The 17877-nt window shown below is 49.1% G+C and overlaps 1 protein-coding gene across 6 annotated transcripts in view; it reads left to right on the top strand.

Moving 5' to 3' along the window:
* Nucleotides 1-17877, top strand: part of SPEG (striated muscle enriched protein kinase) — a 104504-nt gene that overhangs the window by 30492 nt on the left and 56135 nt on the right. For 2 of the 6 annotated variants that reach the window (XM_080980749.1, XM_080980753.1), the window contains exons 2-6: nucleotides 5753-5842; nucleotides 7765-7939; nucleotides 11510-12903; nucleotides 14572-14715; nucleotides 15836-16018. In XM_080980749.1, the coding sequence (XP_080836875.1) occupies nucleotides 5753-5842; nucleotides 7765-7939; nucleotides 11510-12903; nucleotides 14572-14715; nucleotides 15836-16018 (1986 nt within the window). Of the gene's footprint in view, nucleotides 1-1352; nucleotides 1393-1419; nucleotides 3220-5752; nucleotides 5843-7764; nucleotides 8108-11509; nucleotides 12904-14571; nucleotides 14716-15835; nucleotides 16019-17877 lie in introns of those variants that run through there. The other 4 variants (XM_080980751.1, XM_080980752.1, XM_080980750.1 and 1 more) reach the window with 4 other exon arrangements.

Here is a 17877-nt window from a genome sequence, read left to right as displayed (position 1 = left end):
GTTTCTTCTGGCTGGAGTTTATGCCTCTGATACCTCCCACCTCAATGATGTCCAGTACAAAAGAGAAAAGGCCAAACTGGGTGGGGTGGGTGTGTACATCACCCTCTCTCTTGTGCCAGCACCCTGCATCACCACATCTCTTACTTATCACAGAATGATCCTGTCACCTCCATTTATTGCTGCACAAGGTGTTTCACCTCACCATTAGCATTGTGGAAATCTAGCTGGAAGAGCAAATTTTCTGGGAGATGGGACAGCAGGAAATCTGGGAGCGAGGAGTGGGCGACTTTGTGCATCAGATGCTGTGCGTGTGTGCGTGCACGTGCACACACACGCATGTATCAGTTTACACACATACACAAGTGCATCTGTTTCACTGGTCCTGAATTCAGAGAGCTGTCCTTCCCTGATGGATGGCATGATTGGCCTGTTCTTGGGCAACCTGTCACCTAGGAAGCCAGTTGTAGCTGGATGCATGTGCCAGGAATGATTTCCCACGTGGATCCCGTAAGTCTTGATAGCTGCTCGGAACCACATAGAAGAGCATAATGGAGAAGAGAGAGTGAGCAGAGGGGAATTGCCAGTGGCAGCACTTCCGCCTGTTACTGTTAGGTTGGTGTGCCTGCGCATTTGGGGCAACTGGACTGGATCTTCATCTGTGATGAAATGTGCAAGATGTGCCTCTTCTGAGGGGACTCACCAAATGTTGCAGACTCCCAGCTGCTCAGGGCTCACCAGAGGGCAGCAAGATGAGAATTTAAACAGTGGAACGCTTATCATTGGGTGGAGGGAAATCTCTCTGAGGATTTCCTCCCAGGAAAGGGGCAGAAAGTCAGCCTCTTCTTTCTTCTGATCTGCCTGGATCACCACAAGCACTCAGGCTCCTGTCCTCCTGACTTTTCCCAACTTTTGGTGGAGCCGGCAGCACATGACCTTCGGTCGCACCCACGCCATATGTTTAATGTACATTGCTTCCTCCAGAGACTCCTGAAATCTGCAGTCTACCTCTCAGAGTGCTACAGTTCCCAGTACCCTGATCAAACTACAGTTCCCAGGAGCCATGCACACTAATTGTATGGTGTGGATGTGACCATTGTGCTTGGCTCTGGTGGATCCCATGCCTTGCAAGGCTTGGTGTAGATGGTACGGTAGGGGGCTGATACCCTTTTTCCCTGGTGGCGAGTTCAGGAGTAGGTGGAAGGCCTTTCCCCTGGCCTCCTGCTGGGGTTCTGGTCTTTGTGGTGACTGATGGCTATATCCCGTGAGCACAGCCCTGTTACCATATTTCCACTATCTCCCTCTCTCCATCTCAATCGGAGGTAATGCTTTTTCCTTTTCTTTTTCCTTTGCAGAAAGGTGGCCACTCGCGGCGTTTTGGGCGCTTCACGCATGGTGCGTTGTATTACTTCTGCCCCTTCCTGCCAGAGGCTTTCCTGATATGTTGGGGGCTGGGGGGGAGGGAGGGAAGAGAACAGGCAAATAGAAAAAGACTCTAGCTGGGGTTGAGGGGTGTATGACTAGCCTATCCCAGGTGTGGGGAACCTTTGGCCCTACAGATATGTTGAACTACAGCTCCCGTTATCAATGGCCTAGGGCTGATGGGAGTTGTAGTTCAGCTGCATCTGGCGGGCCAAAGATTCCCTACGCCTGTCCATAGCAACCTCCTCCTGCACCCACTTTGGGAGGTAGATTGCGGGGGTGCAATGAGCTTAGCTGATAGAAGTTAGAGCTCAGTTTGTAGACCTTGGGAGCCGTACATATTCTACAACGGTAAAGGCTTCTGTTCCGTTAACAAGTGATACTTTATATGTATAGTTTCTTCTACAAGGTTGCAATGATGGGAGAAACTACACCTTTGCAAAGTTGACCTGTCTCAGATCTCTACAAGGGATAGAAGCCCTGCCCTTTTCAGAATAAGGAGGCAACATTGCCAAAAGGGGGGATCCAAAGGGAAGCTGTGCACTGTGATATGGTGGCATGTTGTGTGTGTTTTATATAAGGAAGGACCAAAAGACAGATATTTCAGACAGATCGAATTGCTTTGTGCAGAATCACATTTATGACATTTGGATTACCCTGTCTCAGCTGAATCCTATCTCTTGCTCACACACGCAGCCTCTTGGCTCCTCCCTTTATGTTTGAGCAAACAAGCTCTCTACTTAAAGCATTGTTTCCTATTTCGTCCAAACCAGGAAAAAATGGTTACGAGCTTTGGAACAAGTCAGGATATTAAACCATAGTTTGAAATTGGTTTAATTGCCTGCATTGTTCTGAAGCTGGAAACTAGATGCCACTCATTGGTAATATATTTAGGACAGGCAAGATGATGTCCATATAGAATTCCCTAGGATGGTACATAGTGCTGGTCTGTAGCTTAGGTGGCTTTAAGATGCATTCAATAAATTCAGAGAGGGTAGGCCTATCTGTTGCCATTACTGTAACTGTAATAACTAAATATAAAACGTGCTTGTTCAGAGGCAGTGTAGCTTTTATTACCAGATGCTAGGGACAAAATACAGAGGTTGGCCCTCAGGTTAATGTCCTGATTGTGAGTTTGCTGGGGGTGGGTGTTGGAAGGGGGGGGGGATTTGTAGTTAGCTACCATTTGGAAACCGTAAATGCTGGAGTAGGTGGATCTTGATCTGATCATGCAAGTTAAGCTCTATATAGTCACATAATAGGGGGCTTTTGTTGCCACCCAGCAAGGTTTCCTTTCATCAGCTGGCACTTCAGCTGCTGTGACTTATAGGTGGAGGCTGCAACTTGGGGGAAAGGGAATGAGAGGGTCGTGGCTTGGGGGAGTGGAGAAGATACTACTGGTGCTGGGCGTTTTGAACCCGGGTCTTGAAACATGTGGGGATTATTAGAGAAATGGCTGTTGCAACCCCACCCACCCCAGCCCAAGTTTTTAACTTAGTTTCCTGCTAGATTTCACTCCCCAGGCAGGTCCTTCTGAGTTTCAATGGCAGAGCGGCACCTTCTACCATTTAGGTTATGTCCATATGCCTTGCCTTCTTATCCACTTTCCCTGCACATGTATTCTCCCAAATTTCAATGGGTTTCATGGGCCAGAAGCTATAAATCTCCCCTTCCATCACATGTTGGAATATTTGAGGGCCTGGGCTGATTTGGGCGGTAACGCTTTGTTGACGTGTGTCTCTCTTTCTTGCTGCCCCTATGGAAGCGAAGTTTTCCGCTCCTGCAGAAAGCAAAGTTACGGTAGGAAATTGTGCTGCCTCATGCTTTTCTCTTCCCGAGCTGCGTTTCATCCCACACCCCCTCCCAGCCTACCCTCCTGGCTCTCTCCATGCCCTGTCTTCATCCTGCTGTTGCTGCTCTCTTCCTTTGCGGGGCTCATCCTATTCTAGCAGAATTTGGTGGGCATCCTTTTGCTTCTCTGTATGACTGGCCTGAGCATCTTCCCTTCCCACGCTGCCGCCAGCCCTTCCCTGCACTACTAGTACATGGCGGAAGGTTCTCTCTGTCTCTCCCTGCGAATCTTGCTATTATGCGCTGACTCGATTTCCCATGGCGATGGACATGCAACGCTGTACATGGATCCCCTCCTGCCCCCAACATTCTCTCTTTTTAACCGAAAACAGACTTTGAGGAGGTACGGTTGTGGGAGCAGCTTGACACATTCCCTTCCAGCTATTATTCTGCTAAAATAAAAATAAAATAAATCTCACACACGCACCAGCACTTCAAGTCCTCTCCCCAAAAGGAGCAGGGCTCTCAAAGGCCCAATTTTTTTGTTTGACTTCCATTCACCTGGCATGGCTGTGTTGTTGGCCTTTCTTCAACCTGCCAGTCGATTTGCTGCCACACTGATCTGTCAAGCGTCACTCACAACTCTCCCTGTGGTTTTCTTAGCTGTGGGGTAAAGGCTCCTACGGAGAGCTGCAGCTGCCAGAAAAATGAGCTTCTCTCTCTCTCTCTCTCTCTCTCTCTCTCTCCCTCTCTCCCTCTCTCCCTCTCTCCCTCTCTCCCTCTCTCCCTTTCCTTTCCTTTTTTTATGGAGGAGCCACCATGCTCAAGAGGGGCAGACTCCTGGGCTCTCAGTATTTAACTCCAAAGACTTAATAATTTATGTATATTTTTATCCAATCCTTCTTTGGGGATGTGCAATCCAGGCTGTACTTGGGAGCAATCTGTCATGCTTCCATGGAATCTCTCTGAGGTTGCTGTTGAACCAAGGGGGGCAGAATGATAACCTACATGTTAATATGTAGTGGCATGTAACTTTTTCAGATTTATATATATTTAAAAAGCAATTTCAGGAGGCTGTAATTGGGCGTAAAGGAATGGTGGCTTGGGAAGGCTTAAGGTATTCCCACCAGCGTGTTTTCCCACTCCGATTAGTTCCCATTAAACTACTCTTTCCACCTGCAGGGAAGAAGCTACAGCCCCCCTCCCATATCTTTCTCCCTGTGGAGAGGAAAGCAGCAGGGGGAGGGGAAAGGCAATTATAAGCAGAAAAATGGCTGCCGGGGAAAAGCACCTTCTTCCCACCCACAGGTCTTCTGATCCAGATTGCAGTCTGACTTTCATTTTTTAAAAGAGAAAATATGTCTATAATATGAGGTTTTGCCATGAAAGCCCATTTTCCCTTGCAAAGTGTGGCTTCTGAGGCAGTAATTTGCATCTAAGGAAATGCAAGAAGAAAGGGAGGGGACCCCCCCCCATTTCACTTACCTCTTCCAATGTTCAGGGCCCTTGTTTACCTAGCAGACAAAGTTCTGGAATTCCACAGAGGTAGAATTACAGAGATACAAATCACCTCCTCCCTTGGGCTCTTTTCAAGGGAGAAGGAATGGGCCTTCCAGGCTTCCTTACTTGCGGCTTTGGTATTTGTTTTCCTCTAGGCACTATGGTAGCCCTAAGTATCTAGATCCTGAGAGGGTGGCAAATTATTGAGAGTTGAAACCTGCACTGCAAGGATGCCACTGGTTTTGTAGGGCCCTGGATAATCTGCATATGTTCTTTCACATGGCTGAGTCTGCACAGTTTGCCATTTGATGCCTTTCCCTGAGACTCCAGGTCATTGCTGTTGGGCATATTGCAAATTAGGGGAGCCCTGAAAGAAAATGGAAACTCCACAAAGAGAATGCTTCTTAGAATCAGATTCATTTCATTGTATTTAGTGACCAGCCATCATGTCTTTCATTACATTCAGAGCATTCAAAATGATCCGTGATAAGCCTTAGCCCAAAATAAAACTATACTAATGTATAAAATGACCTAGAATGCCACAAATACAACCCTAAAACAAATATTGTTCAATGCTTTTCCAATGCTACAACAATAAAACTGTGAGCATAACAGAGCCCTACTCCAGGATTCTCTAAAGCTGGGCATTGACGGTGGTTTAAGAGCATCTCTGCTGGAGCAGCACATCTGACACCATTTTGTATGTTTTTCCTCTGTGCCCCCCATACTTTAGTAAACACTTATGAAAAAAGAATCACCAAAAATATAGACAATTCTTTCCAATAATGAGTAATTATTTTATGCAATTCAATTTTTATATTGTACCTTCTCTTCATAATGGAGTCAATTTTGTCACAATCCGGCCACCCCTTTACTGAGAGCTGAATTTTCAAGATCTTACTTGGGACTTCTGAGTCGCGCAGGATCTGTTTGTGACTCTGCCATACAGTTTTGATGGATGAGTACAAGCACCCAAGGCGAAGGTGTGGACTGACCTGTCGATCAAGGTCCTCCCCTCATCTTCTCTTTTCTCTTGCTTCAGACTCGGAGACGGGAGAAGATGATGCCAGCAGCACACAGGTGACCCAGCGCAGCCAGCTCCAGGATGAGACCACCTATAGCTCCCCGACAGGTGAGGAGAAGGCGGCAGGTGAATGGAGAGGTTTGGCAAACATTCTGAGCAGAATGGGCATGGAACTATATTTCAAACAATGATGTTGCTGCTGGTGCCCCAGCAATTCTGCCCCCAAATCCCCTCACAATCCTGAGACTGTAGCCTCCCTGCTGCCTGGCCCTTTCTGAGGCAAGAGTGGTATGTCACATATACCATGCCAACACAAATAGCACCCCCCCCCCCCGTGATTTGTTCACCATGAATCCTATGAGCAGGGTCTTTTTCTGTCCCTGAGTGTCCAGCTTTTTTGGATCATTGGCCAAAGAGTTTAACTCTCTCTTCAGGGTTCCTTTTTGCAGGCAGCTACCATTGGAGCATGAGAATTACTGCTCCCCGGAGACATAGCCAACCTGACATCACCTTTCCCTGGAAGAAGGACGCAGAACATTAATTTAATAAAGAGGGCAACTTTATATCAGAGGAGGACTCATCAAAGCATAAAGGCCATTAGATTCCACAGAAATAAAACTGAAAAATCGCAGGCTTTAACTATAGCCTCCTCATGCTGGGTTCCTTCAGTACCCGGTCACTTCAGACAGTGCTCATGCACCTTCCACAGAATGACTAGGCAAATGGGGCAAGGGGAGATAGAGCCCTTGGTTGATCATGCATCCCACTTAGCAAATTGTGCTTAATGGGGGCTGTATTCTGAATTGAGCAACACTTGGAATCTTTAATGAGCAGGGTTTAAGTGTCGATGGGCATATATATATATATATATATATATATATATATCTCGTTCTGCATAACATTATACTGTATAAAAAAGCCAGTCACACTCCCGGGTGACAAAGAAACAGAACTCAGGATGGAGCTGTGCACATGTTTATGCAGATAGGAGCAAGCTGGATTCTCAGAAGTCAGCAGTGTGGGGAGTCAAGTTTATTTCCCTGAGAGCACCCACCTAAGCAGGTGAATAGTTTCCATTCATTCTTTTGAGTAAATGTATGAGATGATTAACCATGCGCTTCTCACTGTTAGCAACCTTCTTTGGCTTTCCAACCTCAGTTTTTCATTAGGCAACTTTTAGCCACCCGTTTGCCTTTCCACAATCTACTTTAGTTTAAATCGTTCTTTCCTCTCGAAGAGTCTCTTTAAAAAAAATGCAGTCCTATTCTCTCACATTCTTTTTACTGAACAAAAAAACAGGTCCGAGTTTTCCATCACAAAAGAGGTTTCCCATTGTTTTGATCACCCCGGTGCCTCTTTTCTGGTGGTTCCAGGGACAACAACACAAGGCATAAGCTCCCATTTTCAGTTTGGGCAACTTTATCCCCAGTGAACTTGTCTTCAGTGCCTGGCACAGAGCACTGCGGTTCTGGCCTTCCATCTCTGCTCTTCCTTCAGTAGGTAGTCTTGGGTAAGCTAGTCTCTAAAAAGTTGGGGGAACGATGATCTACCTTGCAAAGCAGGATAAACAAGCCAATGATTGCAATGCACTGTGCATGTTAAAAGAGCTACATGAATATTCATTTATATCATTGCAATAAGAAATTGTTCGTCTCTCCTTCCTTCACTGCAAATGCCTGACCTTGTGTGTTGCATAATTGTGTTTCCCTTCACTCTGGCCGCACCATCTTGGTGGCTGAGTTGAGTTATTAAGTGACCAACCTGGCCTTGTCTTCTTTTCCTTCTTCGCCCCTCTTCTTTGTCCTTTCCAGCTGAGAGAAAAATGCTTATTCTTAGCCCTCAAGAACACGACCTGACGCTAACCCATGATATATGCAGTGGCACTGCACGCTCCAAGAAACTGATACTTTACAGCCTCCTAAATTAAACAATATCGATAGAATCTCGGGTTATCAGGCCCCGATCTGATGCAAGGGAGATGGGCGGCTTCCCAGCCCCCTCGATCAGTCCATGTCTGTCTTTCCTTGCAGGGGAGTCGGACACGCTGGTGGATGCCTCCATGAAGACCACGCCGACCTCAGTGCCAGGCCTGTCCCAGACAGATGAGCACTCCAACTGGTCAGGGAGCCAGACCACGGTGTTGGAGAAGGACCCAGAGGCTGGCCCCACGGTGAGGGGACCCTACCTGCACCCCAGCATTCCAAGGCAAGCACCTGCCGAGGCCCGGCACCTGGGGGTGGAGCCGCTGGTGCGGGCATCACGGGCGGAGCTGATTGGCGTGGCCCCGGGGTCCGAGGACAGCCTGTCTCTGGGGAGCGACCCCTACGGCAGTGCCTTCAGCCTGTACCGGGGCCGTGCCCTCTCCTTGCACGTGTAAGTAGCCGTGGGGCCGTGGAGTGGGGTGCAAGGGCCATTATGCTGGGACCATCTCTTCCCCCCTACTCTCCAGTCATAATCCCTCACTGAACCCTCAACCTCTTAAGTCATTGATTTTGAGGCACCACCAAAACTTTCCTGAGCCCCATCATCACAGTCCCAATCCCTGATGTCATGGCACCCTCCATCCACAGCCCCCACTGCACTCTCTATACCTTCTGAAGCCACCCACACTATCCTGCCATTGTCTCTCCTACTGCTTCCTCTGCTGCAGTATCTTCCCCCTCCCCATCACCTGCTGCCTTCGCTCTCCTAAAATGTTGCTATGAGGACAATGGGCTGCATAGGTAGGTATCCGCTGCTGCCCCAGGCTTCCCACTCCCTAATCAGCATAGAGAGCAGAGTCTCCATAGCTTTTCCCCTCCCCGGGGTTTGCTGTCTTCCTTTGGCTTGCAGCTGACCCTGTTTCGCATAAAGCCAATGGCATCAGTAATAGGCCCTCCAACACCAAACTCTGAGAGATGCCCATTTAATTGGGGCATCAATTGTGGCACTTAAAAAAACAACAACCCAAGCACAGTGGGCTGCACTCACTCTTCTGACGCATGGCAATATCATTTAAATTGTTACTAAAATAATGCCTATATCACCTTTCGTTTCAAAAGGAATACCAGTCCTGGTATGGGCTAGCGAAGAAATTGCCATGACCAAGCGAGTCATTTAAGCCCTCCGAATCCTGGATAACCCAAATCCAAATTTATAACTTATGGGTGCAACTGAGCTAATATTAAGCACTTCTGAGTTTCATTTACTTCAAGGGAAGATTAAGCACCTGCTTAAAATGAATCCTTTTGAGATTAGTGGGACATAAAAGTGCTCTACTGAGGCTTGATTGCGCTTTATGTAAATTAGCCAAACCGCGACAGGACCATTGGATGGGAAATTGCCGTTTCATCTGAATGTTTGATTTCACCCACACACAGAGGAGACCTACTTGGTGTAGGTAAAGGTGGAGACAGTCACAGGAGGTTGTGATTGTCATATAGACAGGGGCCTATACTATTCCCACCAAGGCCTAGATTAATGGGGAGAAATAGCAGGGTTTCGATGCCACCATCCGCGTTTGGGGATTTTAGTTTAGAAAAGCAAAGTAAAGGGAGCGCATCATTCAGGAATATATAATTATGCATGGTGTAGAGTAAGTGGATACAAAGATTTTTTTCCTCTAGCTGGCTACTGTGGAGACAGAATGCTGGACTAGATAGGCCATTGGTCTGGCCCAGCTGGGGTCTTCATATGTTCTTATATTCACCTATTCCTGAGGTCAGTGCATCTGACTGTTAACCAGAAGATCGGGGGCTCAAGACCTCCCAGGGATGGCTGTGGGCAGGATTCCTGCATTGCAGGGGGTTGGACTAGATGACCCTCAGGATCCTTTCCAACTCTATGATTCTATGATTATTAAACAACTTCAGGCAGGCAGGCAAATCTGGAGAAACAATAGAATACAGAAGCACAATCAGAGGTAGGTAGTCATCCTCATCCATAAGGATGATGTGAAAGAGAGACTGGTTGCTGGTGATTAAGGGAATGGTAATTAAGAACCCAACAAATGATGTAATGATGGTGATGTGATTATCTCTTTGGTAGTGATGCTTTTGGCTGCACTAATTCAACTTTTGTTAAATTCAACATACACACACATTTTAACCCCCCCTCCCCGCTAAGAACTCCTTTTATCCCAGAAATGTAGCGATGCAGGGAGGCAAACGGGGAGAGATGATAAGCCGTGTTGAGTGCCAAATCTCTTCCTCATACCATATATAGATCCATTTCAGTTTCTGAGCCATTAGCAGGCACTGCCCACACATTTTTATTATTTCCCCCCTGTAATAATGGGAAACTGGATACCAGCGGTTTTTCTTAAAAGCGAAAGCTGAAACCCGTCATGCTGTGAAAATGGCAGCACACTCCATGTTAACTGCAGAGGCAGTGAGTGTAGTAAGGATCTTTGAGAGGGTGGGCGCAGAGCTACATTAGGTCACTTGAGACTCCCTCATCTCCTTCTTCTTTCCTCCTGAGTTTGCTTTCCCAACTTTATCCTCACGCTTATCATCCTCCGGCTATGGTACCTGACTAAGTATACACTTGCATAATTCTCACTGCGTGCGTGTGTGCATGCAGCTGGACATGCGTGCCCATTTGTTGCAAGGAACTAAGATGGCCTTGGAATGAATGTATGTGTGCCAAGTATGTATCTGTTCGTATGTACACCTGAGTTAGTGTTTGTACCTGTGGGAAACAGCATGTCTGTGTACAGGATGCAGCTTTCTCTTCTCCTACCCTCTGCCTTCTGTTGCATTTCTGGCTGCACCAGGGCCTCCCCTTGTCTTCCCCTGCTTCCTCAAGCCAGGCCAGCCTATACGCATCTACCACTGATGCACAGCCTGATGAACTCCCCCCAATCTCTTCCTTTGCCCTAGTGCAGCATCTGGAATGGCTCATTCAGCAGATAAGACCAAGAGTTGGATCTTGCCAGGAAGAGTGGGTATTTTCCCTGGACTCTTGGCGGAGAATCCCAGTTCACCCATCTGGCCAGTCTTGGAATCAAATATGATGATGATTTATTTATATATATGCCACCCATCTGACTGGGTTGCCCCCAGCTACTCTGGGCAGCTTCCAACAAATTAAAACACAAGTAAGACATCAAACATTAAAAAAATTCCCACATTTTTATGAGGCAAGACCCATCGCAATGCAATCCAGACCACAGTATGCCACAGCACAGAGCAGGGGCACTGTAGAAAGGTCTAGGTGGGGCAAACAGCTTGAGGAGATTCAGATAGTAAGCCAAGCCACACACTGCTGGAGAAGGCAAAAACAAACACACACACCCTCCTCTGTACACATGCACACACATCTTCATCTAAGGACAGAAGTACACGACTGTTCCTCCTTCTCATTGCCTCACCTCTCTCTTCCATGGCTAATTTAAACCCCAGGTCTGCCATTAGGAGGGGTTGGCCATGTGCTTTTTTATCCAGGGGGGTACTCAAGGGTACGCAGTGCTGGCACCTCTTTTGTTGTGAGGCACTTACTGTAACAACTTCATGGTGAGTACCAGCACCAATTTTTTCTAGAAAAATAGCACTAGTTCTCCATATTTATTTATTTATTTCATAAAAACGTAGCAAGGCGGAGTAGGAGGATAAAATCAACAAAAGGATAAAATCAGCAAATATAAGGATAAAATCAACAAAAGTTCCATAAAGCAGCATTCAAAACATCAATAAGACATCAGCATAGGCACCTGCTCCCTTGCCGCTCACCTTCTTTTGAGTTTTTCAGGCTGTCCTGCCTTAGCAAACTATGCCATGTCTTGCCTTCCAACTGCAGCAACCTCCCCCATGGTGGGTACCGGAGGGATGATGCCAACAGCAGCAGCAAAACCAGCACAGATACCCTCCACCCACCAGCACAGAAGCCTCCTCTCCAGCGCCCAGTGTCCCCCAGAGCAGGGCAGTGCCCCGTCCAGCCGCCTGGGGCTGGCCGTGGCCCCACCCCACCTGTGGCTCCCCGCAGGAAGCTGCTGATGCCCCCCGAGTTCCAAGATACGGCATCCGAGGAACTGGACGAAAAGCTGAAGCGCCCCAAGTCATCTGGCTACTCTCAGGCTTGCACAGGAGAGTCCCGGCCCCAGACGCCGCTGAGCGAGGCCTCCAGCCGCGTCTCCGTCCTCCGCCCATCGCCCAAGCTGCCGCGGACGGGCTCCAAGATCTTTGACAAGCTGAAGTTCTTTGAGGAGCGGCGCAAAAGCCTGGAGCAGAACGAGAACCCTTTCGCGGGGCACACGTGGCTGCCGCTACGCAAGACGCGCTCTTTTGACCAGCCCGGCTTTGACGATGCCAGCCCCTTCCTCTCAGCCGTCTCCCACGAGGACCTGCAAGAGGACACCCGCTCCGAGCTGGGCGGCGTGGCGTTCCGGCGCCGGGCCTTCCACCAGAAGGCGGCCTCCTTGGATGAGCGCGGCCGCTTCTCCAGCCGCGTGCACGACATGGAGCACAAGTTCACGGAGGAGCTGGGCCGCATCAAGCGCACCGTGTCTCAGCAGCAGCTGCGGCGGTCGCAAGAGCTCTTCAGGTCACCGTCGCCACGTTCCTCCGCCGAGCCATCTGCTCCCAGGGTCCCGCCACCACGGAAACTCAAGCCCCTCAAGGCTTTGCCCCTGGCAGAGAATGCCCACGGCGTGCAGCAGCTGGTGTTGTCCAGCGTGGTCCTGGTGGGGCCCAGAGATGAGACCAAGGGGACGCAAAAGCCTCTGGCGAGGAGCGTGGCCACAGCTGAGCAGGTGGCAGAGCCCAGCAGGGGTCAGAAGGAAAGCGAGCTGAATGGGCAGGATCTGCGGAGGAAGGTGGAGCAGTGCCCGCTGACTCTGGCAGCCCCCTTGGGAAGGAGAGACCTCCTGCAGGCTGGGCATCCAGAGAGCAATGACTGCATGGATGGAGGGTCTGTGAACGCGGTGAAAGGGAGCCATGAGCCCAAGGGTCCAAGTGCAGCCTCGCATGCCCGGAAACGGGAATCTGGCCAGAACGGACATTCCCTGCCCTGGGCCAAGATGGAGCCAGGAGCAGATAGAAGCAGGGCAGGGACCCACGGCGCAAACAGAGAGTTGGAAAGGAAGACTGGGAAAGTGGCAGAGAAAAAGGACAACGCATTGCAGCCTCAGGAAGGGAAGAGCACTCGGAGCAGAGGCAAAGGGCGCCGGACGCGGCGAACGTCGCCTGAATCAGGTATGGAATCAGGGCAAGTGCTGCTGTCTCCTTGGGGAGGAAGCTGGCAAGCTAGGCTGTGCTGTATGCCGTGGGGAGAACTCCACCCAACTTCCCACAGAAATGGAGAGGCCTGTAATGTCCTTTCCTCCACTGTAGGCAAGACCCTTAGGATTCAGGCCAGAGCATCATGCATGCCTGGGATTGTATGAGCTCCTCGAGAGGGTTGGTAAGTGCTCAGTCTTGGCTTGCCCTTATCTGTTCTGACTGCTTCTCACATTTCTGCCCATGTCATCAGCATCTGGGATGTAATCTCAGCCAGGCCTTGCCTGGAAGAGTCATTGGTGCATAAGCTTAGCATAGGGCAGGTGTGGGGATCCTTTAGACCTCCAGATGTTGCTGAACTACAACTCCCATCAGCCCCGGCAAGCATGGGGAAGATGGGAATTGTAGTACAGAAACATCTGGAGGACCAAAGGGTTTCCACACCTGGCATAGGGTGTGGGGAAGAGCAGGTTTTTGCAGGGAAAGCTCTGGAGCAAATACAAACAAATGGTTGGACATGGAGCTTTTAAGCTCAGATCTGTGCCTGGAAAAAGTGGGGCAAAAGCTAAGTGTGGATAAACCCCTCCTCACTATCCTTGGCCCTCTGTCATTTTTGTTCCTTTCCATAAAACAAAGGGACAGCCTCTGATCAATGGAAGTTGGAAAGAGGAGCATGAACTTGAGATCCAGTTTTTGAGGCGGCCGAGTGAGTGTAGCAACTTCATCAGGGCCTTCAAGTAGCTGGCAGATACAAGACACGGTGCAACATTTACAACAGTTAATTAGTTCACAGTTCACTGTGGTTATGTGTATGTTACAGAGAACTGTAGTCTCCTAATGGCTAACACAGGTTTTGTGACAGGATTTTCAGTGCTTCTGAGTCAAGAATGGAAATACGTGCTCTTTAGTGCAGGTTTTGTTCATTTGCTTAGCATTTAGGTACATTCCTCATGCATTCTTGCTACTGCCTTGTAAGGTAAGCAGGCTGCCTTAGTATCCCCATTTTACAGACTGGAAGTGAGGTTGAGAAATGCACACATCTTGAATGCACAGAAGTAGTGTGTGTACCAAGGGGCTGCTGTACTGGGTCTACCAAATTACTGACAGAAAAATAAGTCCTCCAACTTCCTTCCCAGGTAGCCTGACTCAATAAGTGATCATAAATTTAGACACATTTATGACTAGTGTCAGCTTTGAATGCACTGAGCTGTAACAGTAGTTTTATGAGGGTTCTAAATTTCCCCCCTCTCTAAACAAGTGAAATGAAGCTCATCCTCTTTAGTTATTCTTAGAGACCTGTGAAGGTGGCTATCTGCGTCAAGGCAGAGTGAACTGTGCCACTCAGGAGGCTCCTCTAATCCTTTGGACTCAGCTAGGTAGCAATAGATCAAGATTCCACACTGTGCTAGAGAGAGACTTGGGGAGATTAAGGATTTTGAGCAAACTGTAATCATCAGCACATAAAAGGGCTCTCACTCTCTCGGGGCATAACAGAACCAGTGCATGTGAAAAAGAGAGCTAAGATTTAAACACATTCCTTCCCAGAAGGCAGTGCAAAGTTTTATATCCATGCAAGTTGTGGACCTTTCCCCCTCCTCCACACCACCTCTTTTGCAGCTGCTCTTTCTCCCTCTCTCTGCACAGAATCTTCTGATGATTCCTACATCTCGGCGGGTGAGGACCCACTGGAACGCCCCATCTTTGAGATCCCTATCCAGGATGTAACAGTCGTAGCTGGAACAGAAGTGCTGTTCAAATGCATCATCACAGGCAACCCTTCCCCAGAAGGCAAGTGCATGGAATACCAGGAAGAGTGTGGGATGAGTGATGATGAGCATGCATAGGCAAACCTGTGGGGTGCCCAGTGCAAGTCAGAGTGAGAGGGGCCAAGAGATGGATGGGGGCCATCTACTCTACCTTTGCTGTTGTCTCTTGGATCACACAGGTGTCTTCATTTCCACAGATCTCTAGGAAAAATTGGTTTTATTTGGTTTTGTGTATGTTGCCTAGCTCACATCAGTAAGGATTCTGCTTTGAATATGGTCCAGAGCCATGTGGTCCTGGTGGCAACACTAGGAGGAAAAACACAAGGCTGGGGGAGAGAAATGGTTGCAATTCCAGCTGCCCAATAGTACCAAGTAATGTGACTGGCAAGTAATGTTGCAATTAACTAAAATGGAGGAAAAAATGGCTTAACCAGGTTTTTTGCTTTTGTTGCAAGAAAAACAAAGGGCAATACTATTTTATTTTTAGCTGCAGTCCTTTGATAGGCAGGCAACAATCCTGCTAGACTTTCCCTCCCTTCACCTACCAGGTGTTTGGGCTTCATCACCAGCTCTGCTTCCATGCAAATAATTCAACCCTTACCCCTGCACCAGAATGTTCTATTTCAAAAGTTGATAACTTTTACTATGATGCAGTTTTCCAGCAGTAACACCTGTGGTGCTGCCAAACTGTAGTCCTGTATTAGGGCTGGGAAATAACCCAGGGGAAATAACCACCATCCCAGGGCATTACCCTCAGCGGCCCTGCTGCATACCCTCTTCAAGTGTTTTTGCCTGGCTGAAATGTGTCCTTGAATTCTGATCATGCTTCTTATCTGGATGGAGGCCAGAGAGGGGAGTGTGAATGTGTGTAGAAACTAGCCTACTGTACAAAGTGGGGGAGATGCATTTGTTTGTCTGTGGCCCTGCCCACCACTGCCATGTGGCCTCCGGAAGGTTGCTCAGAAGGGAATGTGGCTCTCAGGTTGCAAAAGGTTCCTCACCCCTCCTCTCTGAAAAGGACACAGTTCCAGCAGTCAGTGGATAAAGTGGAAAGTGCCATGTATGGGGGGAGGTGCTGTATGTACAGAAGTGAGATGTCCCCACGTGCTCTGATCTCCTACCCACTTGCCCCTTCCCCACAGTGTCATGGCGAAAGGATGGCGTCCCCTTTCGGAGCAGCACCACTCGCCCTATCAAAGCAGAGGGAGAACGCCACACCCTGCTGGTCAGGAGTGCCCGTGCGGCTGATGCCGGCCTCTACACAGTTTGTGCCACCAATGAAGTGGGCGAGGCCTGCTGCAGTGCCATCTTGACTGTGCGGCCAGGTAAGTGGCCGGGGAAAGCCAGCCAGATGGGCGGGGTACAAATAATAAATTATTATTATATTATTATAAGTGTGATGAATGCAGTGGAGGCAGCCCAGAGAGGACCAGCCGAATCCCTGAAGGCCAAGGGAGGGTTGTAGAGTCATATTCCTTCCCAGGCCAAGTTTGGGGAGAAGCAGTTTCATGCCTTGGGGCTTAGTTAGCATCCTAGGCTAGGTCTTTTTCTGTCAACCTTGTGGTGCCTCAGGCTGCTGCCGCTGCTCCTGCTGAAAGAGAGATGAGGCTGCCTTTACCCTACAAGGCTTGGTTTAGGCCAGCCTGGCTGACAAACAGCCAGCAGCAGTCTTGAATGCGGGGAAGAAGGGAGAGACGGCCTGGACTGCTGGGCTCTCAGCACCAACACCACGAGGTGGCGGCGGGGGAGGTCGAGCTGGCTGACGGACTGACTCCGATTCCTGATCCGTGTTCCGGACCACAAACTCCGCGGGGAAACCCGTGTCAGCGGCGCCTGCGGTTTGCAAGCCTTCCTGGGCAAGTGCAAATGAATTATCCGAAAGGATGCAAATGAGGTCGCCCGTCTGTTGATCTGAAATGTGAGCCCTGGAGGGGCTGGGGTCGGCGTCTGTCTGGAGCCCCGATGCCTTCCTCGGCTGTGGCTCGAAGGGAAGGCGGTTCCGAAGAGGCTCCTGGATTCTGCCCGGCCTCTGGCGCCTCCGTTGAGGATCCGTTTGCCCACTCGTCTCCTCCGTGTCGGACGCTGTGTTTGATAAGAATCGGGGATTGAGAGAGAGAGAGAGATCATCCTCGGGAAATGACTGTAGAATCCTCTTTGCCGCGCCGATTGCAGGCTCGGGAGGGGCGCGCCGTTTGTTCCCTGCGTTCTTGCGCTGCAATCCTATGCATGTTTACTCGGAAGTAAGTCCCGCTGCGTTCAATGGAACTTAAACCCAGGTAAGTGTGCATAGGATTGCAGCTTTAGTGGGTTTGGAATTGGGAACTCGGCAGGGAGAGGGAACGCAACTTTTCAACTCCTAGGTGGGCGTTTTGAGGGGAACAGAGATGGGTGAAGCGGAGAAGGGAGAGTGTCTCTTGCTCCCATTAACCCTTTGTTTGTACAACTGAATGGTGTGAAGGGATGAGGACCTTCCAACATCACCACATCTGCCCTATAGGTAGGAAGAAATGGGATTCTGCTTTGGGTGCCCCTCTGGGGGCTGAGAATTTATTGGGCTATAACCTCCCAAAGCAATGGGGCTGCAGAAGGGGAAGCCAGCCTCAAATGCTCTCTGGGCCTCTTACCTTGTTGTCCAGAAACTTGGAGGTGAGAGAGACTCTTATGCTAAGGTGTTTTACCTTGTCTTTGGGGATAGGGGAAAGCAAGGAACTACAAGGCAGGCCATTCCCATCAACACAGGATAATCTTTCCCTGCCTGCAGCAGAGCATGATGGAGGGCTTTGAAAGACTCACCCTTTTGTCTGGATCGAACACACCTCTGCTTCTTCCTCCTATTTTGTGCAAAGGGCTAAGAAACCTATCCTGTCTCTTTAGATTTTCTTGTAAACATCCCACCCATCCCTACTCAGCTTGAAGGGCAGCATTGCCACAGAAATTGCCACAAGACTATTTCCACTAACTGGCCCCACAACAAGGCCTGCTCTTCTCACAATGCATACACTGCAAGTTGTAGTCGTCCCAGCTACTAATGTCACCTTGGCCCCTTTCAGGGAGAGCAAGCCAGGAACGATGCTGCCAACAAGAAAAAGAGTAGTGGCGCCCATGATTGGAGTTGCCTGATTCATGACTGTTTAAAGTCTTTCTTTTTACCAGTTGGAGATGACATAGATATATATCAGCAGTG

This window comes from Podarcis pityusensis (genome assembly GCF_964106645.2).
Source record: "Podarcis pityusensis genome assembly, chromosome: 1".
NCBI classification, from domain to species: domain Eukaryota; kingdom Metazoa; phylum Chordata; class Lepidosauria; order Squamata; family Lacertidae; genus Podarcis; species Podarcis pityusensis.
This window is presented reverse-complemented; position numbering and strand designations above follow the sequence as displayed.